At 47.4% G+C, this 8617-nt stretch overlaps 1 protein-coding gene across 1 annotated transcript in view; it reads right to left on the reverse strand.

Moving 5' to 3' along the window:
• SOS2 (SOS Ras/Rho guanine nucleotide exchange factor 2) overlaps window positions 1-7653 on the reverse strand; it is a 51023-nt gene extending 43370 nt beyond the window's left edge. Inside the window, exon 1 of the mRNA XM_086748761.1 lies at window positions 7397-7653. Coding sequence (XP_086604887.1) covers window positions 7397-7483 — 87 coding nt within the window. The 5' untranslated portion in view covers window positions 7484-7653. The remainder of the gene's footprint in view (window positions 1-7396) is intronic.
• Window positions 7654-8617: the final 964 nt, after the last annotated feature.

The following is an 8617-nucleotide window of genomic DNA, read 5'->3' on the forward strand; positions in this document are numbered from 1 at the left end:
AGCAGCACTGGGCTTGCCCCGTACCAAGATGCTGAAGCACCGGGAAGGAGAGGAAAAAAAATAAAAATTCCAACAAATGTCTCTTTTTACATTGTTTTTTTATTCCCTCTTATCTTTTCTCTTCTAAAGATAACGCTGCCCGTTAGGAACACAAAACATCCACTCCCAAGGCATTTTTAATGCCTCATCTGGAGGATGGTCCAGAGGAAGAGGGGATGCAGATGCAGTAACCTAACGGCCTGCGATGCTCTTACGCAGTGAAAAGTGACAGCACGGATATTCCAAATTTCCAAGCATAATCACAAACATTTAGAAAGAACTGCAAATATTTAAAGACTTGAAGAGATATTCCAAATAAAAACTCACTGTCAACTTTTTTTTTAAAAATAACTGCGCTAATTTCTAACTTTATTTGCAGTACAGCATTTCTAGACGGACTGTCTTTCTGCAATCAAACCAATAAATGCTGACGGGGAACCGTAGGAAGTAGTCTCTTAAGCAAAACACAACTTGGTCATTTACCTTCATACGGCATTTTAGCTGTTGCACTGCAATTCTAAACATTTGATGCACAGTCAGCAAAATAAAGTAGTCTCTCAATGCAGCGAGCGAGCTGTGAAAATCATCTCGGGTGCGGCTCTCACAGACACCCGTCGCTGGCAGGCGGCGGTGCACGGGGCTGCTCGAACCACTCTTACCCACGTTTCTTATTTTGTTTGTCGCAACATCTTCACGGTCTCTGCTTTTCTACCCAAGCACACGAAATCTCCTTTCTCCGGTTGACTGTGTCCTTTTATATGGAGCCAAGCAAAAACTAAACTGTGTGTGATCACGTGTACGCAAACACATATATTTTAATCTTTAAAATGGATGGAAAATTAAGTATTGGGGTTTTATCCGTCCATATAAAATGCCTTGCTTGAACCGAGACAAACCCTGGACGAGCCAGGCACAGCCTCCGCCCTGCGACACAGAAGGAAACCACCACGGCCGGCGTGCAGACTGCTGTGAACACGTCTTAGTTAACGCAACAGCTTCTAATCGTCCCCCAACTCTTCAACATCGTTTCCCAGAGCGAGAACGGCTCTGGGCTCCGAACCCAGCACCCGCAGGTTCCCTCTCCCCACTGTTCACATCACGCCCTTCCCAAAAAGAACCGCTCACTCAGGCAGGCTCAATTATTCAAACAGGCCAGTAACTTATCAATTAGGTCTTTAGAAAGATTTAAAAATAAAAATTAATTCATAAGCAACACAGGCCAGCGGAGTCTGGAGCCACAGCGTGAGCTTTGAGGCTGTATTTTAATTGAACATATGCAGAGATGCAGTAAGAAATAATAAATAGCCAAAAGCAAAGACATGTATTGCCTAAAAAAAAAAAAAAGCCAAACCTTGAAATTGGAGACATTAAAGACCGTCAGAGTAATTTCTTTGTGAACCAGATGGTCATTGAAATGACATTAAAAACTTAGGGGAAGTGTCAGGAGACTAAAGAGGCCGTAAATATGGGGAAAAGATGTCGTCAGCATGTTTTTTCACATGACTAACCCGTCGAACTCAAGGACTGGCAGCACACAGCTCATCTGAAAAGCCTGGCAGAAAGGGAACTGGTGAGGTAATTGTAAAAGCAAATAACAGACTCGACAGCTTCTCCCAAGGAGATTAGATAATGCTTGTGCAAAGAGGAAAAGAGAGGTGAAAAACCAGGGAGAGCAGGCGAGGCGGTGGAGAGGAGACAAAGGAACACTGGAAGAGGTGAGGCGGCTCGAGTCGGAGAGCACGCGTGAAACGGTGGGATGAGAAAAAGAGAAGCGGGTGCTGCCCAGCTCTCCCAGCGCCTGGCTCACACGGCACACAAAGGGGCACGGTGACCACACCTGAGGGGAATAACGGCACAAGAGCCACGGGAATCACGGCAGCGAACGGCTCCGTCTGCTTTTCCTCCGGTGGCTAGTTAGGCTGGCAAGTCTTTAAGCCAACGGAAATGCCAATTTCCATGTTCCATTTTAACACCACAGGTAGGAAGTGTTTCTTCAGTTACTGCTGCCAAAGAAAATTACACCGTTCCTACGACTTTTAAATGCCTCAGATTTAAAACTACCTTCATTTCAAGCCACTGGCTGAGAAAACTCTCCTATTACCATTGGCCAACCCCAGATTTCAGTGACAATACCTAAGCCAAACAGTGTAACAGCTGGGGGAAAAAAAGAGGCATGGAAAAACAGGATTGAAGTAAAAGGATCAGTCCCTTTAGTTCCAAATGTTATTTATGATAGCAAGATTTATGCAAGAATTAAAAAAAAAAAAAACAAAAAAAAACCAACAAACAACAAACCCAGCCTACTTACTTATAAGGGACTAAGCCCAACCTACAACAACACCCAGCCGCTCCTGGGAATAAAAAAGGTCTGGAGGAAGGAGCCTGCTTTTACAGAAGGCTTGGTAGTGTCCACTTCACGGAGACTTGCTGTTCCCCTCCACAGCCCCAGCCACCTCCCGATTGTGAGGAAACACCCAGATCTGTGCTTCAGGCTTGTACGGGTCTACGTGTGCCGCAGGTAATTAGGCATCACCAGCACTTCCCTTATTTGCCGTTCTCCCAAAGGGAACGTCAGAAGCGTTCGTGTTTGCAGGAACTGGCTGAAGGTTCCAGGCTTCAGAGCTCAAACAAACATATTTATTAGAAGCTAAATGGCCTAACACATTTCAAAACTAAATATAACTATTATTTTAGAACATTGTAACAAGCAACTTGACCGTTGAAATTATAATGTATTAAATATTAATACATGCTAATTTAATTAGCATGCATTAACTAATAACCCATCGTAATGATTAAATAATTCTAACCGAAGGGGGCCTGATCCTGCAACGGGAAACGTGCAGGCGAACCGGCTTTGACAGGCCAGTGAAGAAAATGTCATTACACATTCACTCCTACGTGTTGTAAAATACGGAGAAGCGCTGAATTAACGTGGACTTCAAAAACGTCCTCAGAACGGTCTTTTATACTTCTGCAGGCAACATGTGCTAAGAATAAACCCTTAAGTCACGCTCTAGAAATGTGATGAGTAGTGCAGAGCAATAGTGGAATCGTTGTAGAAAATGCAAATAGCGCACAGTGCCGCGCTTACACCATGTGTAGTGCCCGCAGAAGAGTGAGCACTGACTGCTTGACACTCTCTGTCTGTGGGTAACGGAGAAATCCAAAACACTAATACCTATGAGATGCTTGTGAATTTAATTTAGGAAAATCAAAGAACAAAAGCAACTGGATACACAGCTCTTGTTTCCAGAAATCTATTTTTAATTTAGCAGTGGATTTGTAAGAGCGTGCACAAATGATAATACACGCTACGAACATACAAAAATATTTTAGGGCAAATAAATCCACACATCTACGTCCAACAACACATCGTGCGTTATCTTCAAAAACGCACACTAGTTCTATGGATACCTGTTTCATTTTGAAAACCTGTTCCAAATAACTGGGATAGAGGTTCACTCCTGGCAGCAACGGAAGACGGTTTGGCATGAACGATGTTTTCAATTACAATTCTGAAAAAGCTTTTATCCAACGCATACCCAATGCCTTAAAACTGAGACCTCCAGTGGGTTGGCGGGAGTTACACGCTCAGATTTGTGCATGATTTTCTTCGGCTCCCCTGTAATCCCAGTCTAAGATTTGATACATATGACATGAAAGCGTTGCTATCAACCTGCAAAATCAATTCAGTTCTGCAAAGTTTCATCTGGAAGAAAGTTGACAGTCAGCAAGAACAAGCTTTGGCACGGGACCTGTGCTAGGAAACCCGGTTACAAAATTCAAATGCCAGCTTTAGAAACAGGTTTCATAATTCGACATAATTTCTCCACAAAGGCCATCGGGCCAGGAACAGCTAAAAACCAAACCAACCAAACCAACCTTGAACAACAAACGCCTGGAGAAATGGAAAAATCCCCCTCCACGGAGGGTCCTGGTTTCGTCGGAGAAGGATCTGGCCGGCCAGGGAGGGGGAAGCAGAACAGCCCCTCGCTCGCAGCCCCATCCGGAACCGCACCAGCACCCCGAGGATCCAAACCCAACCAGCCCTGCCAGCGGGGCGCTGGAAACGCACGTGCTTTCTGCTGGAACAGCTGCCTGCGCGCGTCGAGAATTATTCAAATACGTTGTGATCCTTTAATAACTGAAGTCAGCTCCCCGATTAAAAGCCTTTACAACGCTTGGACCGTGGATCTGTTTGACATGATTTACTTGTTACAAACAGCACTTCAAGTAACCACAACCTCAGCGACCAGATAAAAATATTGTTTTGTTCTGATTCATTTACTTTGACAGGGCTTTTATAACAAATCATCATACTCACTTCCTGCTTCACCTTCCAGCGAAAGAAGAAAGAAAAATGTTTTAGAGTAAGGACATGCTTGTAAATCAACCAGCTGGAAGAGAGGCAATCCACGAAACGGCTTTGAAATTTTCAGCTTACTAGATTCCAAGGTGTCAGTGGCCAAGGATATAAATATATTTTTAAAACTGTTTTTAAAATCTGGTTTCATGATGTCTTGCCATCTAGCTCTGGTTTTTTCCTAAAGAGGCTCACAGCAGTAGGTACAATTCAGCACTCTCCACTCATCTTAAAGATGTATGACTGCTTAAATACACACAGAACATTGCTTAAAAGACAGATTCTCATATTTTTTTTCACATATTAAGGTAAGAACTGATGTATTTTACCATTTTTTTCCTCACTCATGATTTGTTAAATGTCAACTACATAGAATTAAAGTAAATGCAAGGGTTTAAAAGTGGTTTGATAAAAGCAAGTGACCTTAAACTTGCTGAATGCATCAGGAAAGAGTCCGGAGCTCTGCAAAGCGTGCTACGGACTTAAAATTCAAGAAGCAAGGAAATACTATCTGCTGTTAGCGAACTGTACTGGCTCGCTATCCAGCTCCGCATCTTTCTGTACTTTAGAATTAAGGTTTCTCACACCTTAAAGTACACAAGGAAAACCAAAAACTTTCCTCTTTTTCTACTACCAGATTCTCTTCTTCAAGAAGCGTCCATTAAAAGGAAAAGCTTGCAGGAATGGGAAATACAATACTATCTGCATTTGCAGCGTAGGCTACTGTGATGAAAACACAGCTTAGAAGTTCAAAAAACTCTTATTCCAGGCGCTTAACTAAAGTTTCTGAGGCTCAGACTTTCCTTAAAATTTTAATCGCAAAAGCAAGCTGCTTGAAAAGCTCGTATCTAAACTGGCTGGCAAGCTGACTTTTAAACCTCTTCAGGACAAAACCGCAAACTATCTGAAAATGATGGTAACGTTTTCTAAATCCTGAAACTAAAACAAAATCTGATGCTTTGGTGCACGCTTCGGATTCAGTGCCACGCTTTTCAGCTCTCCTATAAATAACGGAAATGCTCTTATCTCATTATCAAAGTGAAAATGTAAGACGTAAACAAAACAACCCATACATTTTCTAAAACGTTCTGGTTTAAAAATCTCCAGTGTTCGTATTAGGGCATTTGATCTTTTAAAGAACACATTAAAACTGACAGCGTCTCCCTCATAGCCTGACTGCAATAACTGGAACAATGATACAATTTTGTTTTGACTCACTGATACTGTGTGTTCATAAAAGAAATGCACATTACAGTACGATTGCTTCATGCTAAAAGGGTGGGTACTGCAGACAAGGAACTTTCCCAGGAAGAAAAAAAAACCTGTCTGTAAGCAACTACAAATTTTTCACAAGCAGTCACTGGTATCAAGACTTTATTTCCTTTGGTTTAGAAAGTCTAAGTTCCTGCTCTGTTTCTTTTCACCAAAATCAAACGTACAGAGACAGTAAGGATTGGTAAGAGCAGCATTAATCCACCAACTTCTACACTATTTGTGTTTTAGGATGATGAAAACACCTTAAAGTTTTTAATAAATCCTTTCGGTCAAACCGAGAGAGCTAGACCTCACGTTTGGGTGGATGCTGGTTGGTGTCAAGGCACTGTTTTGCATCAATCTGCAGTTACGGGGAAAAGAGCACATGGCATTCTCTAAGCTTCCCGAGACACACTGGAAAGCAACTACTATGAGGAGGAGGAGATTTAAGAGTAAAAAGTAAAAAATTCAGGATTCTTCCAACAGGCGATTAGTGGTTTTTATGCCAGCCACAATACTACTTAGCTGCCTTCAGCGGCTTTTAATATAAGTGACACAGGCACCCCAAACAAATTCAAATCTTTTTTTAATTAAAAAAAAAAACCAAAGGAGAAATCATCATCCACATCATCACTGCATCTATTATTGGGGGGGAAAAAGGCAAAACAACACTCGCATTACTTGCATCACAGTACTGCCCAGAGATCCAGATCAGCAACCTTCGCAATGGTCCTCAACCACGTAAGGAGCAGATGACACACAGCAGCAGAACATCTCTCTCTCCACACCCCACCAGCCCCAATTTCACCCCCTCCCTCTGCTACTGGGGGTGTCCTACCTAAGGGTGACGGGCTGGGGGCTACCCTGCTCTGCAAAACACACCGTAAAAACATAAAATACCTTCCCAGTGACAGGCTGAGTGGTTTCCCACACAGTTTTATCTCACGTACACAGCGAGCAGTGGTTTCTCTTCTCTTAAGAAAACACAAGCTGAGTTTACCCTGCGCCACGGCTGTTTACTTTTTCACAGAAACCTACTGGAGAGCCCGGTGTCCGAACAGCCAGCGCGCCAGGAGCACCTGGAAGGGAGTCTGGCTGGGGAAAAGAGCCTGGCGGAGCCGTCTGGAGAAACGCAGCGAGGAAGGGATGCCCTTCCACAGCGCACCTGGGACACAAATCAGTCATACACAGCATCAGCGGCCTCAAACCCCCGTGAAGAAAGCAGGGGGATGGGACTCTTGGCAAGCGCTGGAGAAGGGGTGCAGAAGGAGAAGGCTCTGACAGGAGGAGGAGGAGGGTCTGCCAGACGCACATCCTCACCCCACAGCACCCCGGCACAAAGAACCAGCCCAGGGCAAGGCGGGAGCACGGGCCCGGGGACCCTGCTGTGGGTGACCCAGCCCGAGCAGGGGGGGCGGCAGGAGGGACTCCGGGAGGGCCCCTTCCAGCCTCTGCCCCGCCGGGACACGGGCTGAAGGGAGAGGACGGAGGAGGTCCCGCGGCAGCCAAGGCCGGGCAGGGGCACTGCGAACGGCCCCGCTCTGCCCGAGGGGGCTGCCGCGGGGTGCGGGTACCCGCAGGGGGAGGTCTGTCTGCCGGCCGGCCCCGAACAGAGCCCGGACACCTGCACCCAGCGGCGGCGCGGCCCGGGGAGGGAGAGAGAGGGGGGCGGGAAAGGGGCGCTCCCGGGGGCCCCGGGGCGGCGTGAGGCGCAGGTGCCGCTGGCGCCGGACTGACCTTGCGCAGGGCGGGCACGAAGAGCCCCCGCCATTTCGGGCCGTTCTCCTCGCCGAAGAACTCGTAGGGTTGCGGCGGCGGCTGCATGGCGCCCGCCGGCGGCTCCTCCGCATCGGGGCCGCCCGCTTCGCCGCTCCCCGCCGGGCTACGGCGCCCGGGGCATGGAGGAGGTGGCGGAGGGGGCGCTGAGGGGAAGAAGCCGCCGCCGCTCGTCAGGGCCGGGCCGCGCTGGGCTCTCGGCCGCCGCTGGCTCGCTCCTCACCCCCCCGCCCGGGCGGCCATCACATCCGGCGCGGGAGGGGGGGGGGGGGGGGGGCCGGGCTCCGGTCCGCTCGCCGCGCAGCTGACGGGGCAGCGGGTGAGGCGCCCTCGGCCCCGTTCGCTACGACCCGCTACCGTCGCCGCCCTCGGCGCGCATGCGCGGCCGCCACCATTCTGCCCTTCCCCGCCCACTACCGCGGCGCCCCCTGCCGGCCGCGCCAAGCAACTACTCCAGCCAAACTTTCCCTCATTTCCCTTCCCGTGGCGTCTCACACCTTGTATCACCCCCTCCCTTTGAAGACTTGTCAAAGGGAGGGGATAGATTAAATCAGACCAAAAAAAAAAATGTCTTTCTGCCAGCAAAAGCGTGAGCCTTTGTTATGACAGATTTCCCGGAGGAGACAGGCGCTCGCAGAGGCAGTGCCAGCTCGTTTTGGGTTGCGGTCTTAACGCTCCTGCCGCATCAGAAGGGCCTGGGAGGTTTCCAGCAAAATACTTATTTGTGTGGGAAAACGCTTATTCGTCAAATCCAAACCGTAAGCAAAAAAAAAAAAGGTATCCCAAGTACAACTTCAGAGTAACCGTGGTGAGATCTGCAAACCTGCAGTTTGGACAGCAGGGATGCAGGCTCCGGAAGCAGACTTTATCCCAAGTTTTTTATCCCCACTTCCACAGCCCCAAAACGCCCATGTTCTTCAGGATGTGACATTCCGCTGGTCTCCAGCCAGCCTGAACTGCTCCAAGGTGTGGCAGTGGTGAACGGAGACAACGAAATGCCCTGAAGAACCTCGTTTTCCCAAGAGCAGCCATCCAGTAAGCCATGACATCAAGCATGGTATCATTTCTTTGCAACATTAAAAAAAAAAAAAAAAACAAAAAAACCCACCACCATACTCTTCTCAGAGTTTAGGACTGACCTTATGGGACACTTTTGGGGAATAAATTGTGTTTGCTCAAAGC

This window comes from Chlamydotis macqueenii, chromosome 5, assembly GCF_036417535.1.
Source record: "Chlamydotis macqueenii isolate bChlMac1 chromosome 5, bChlMac1.mat, whole genome shotgun sequence".
NCBI lineage: Eukaryota > Metazoa > Chordata > Aves > Otidiformes > Otididae > Chlamydotis > Chlamydotis macqueenii.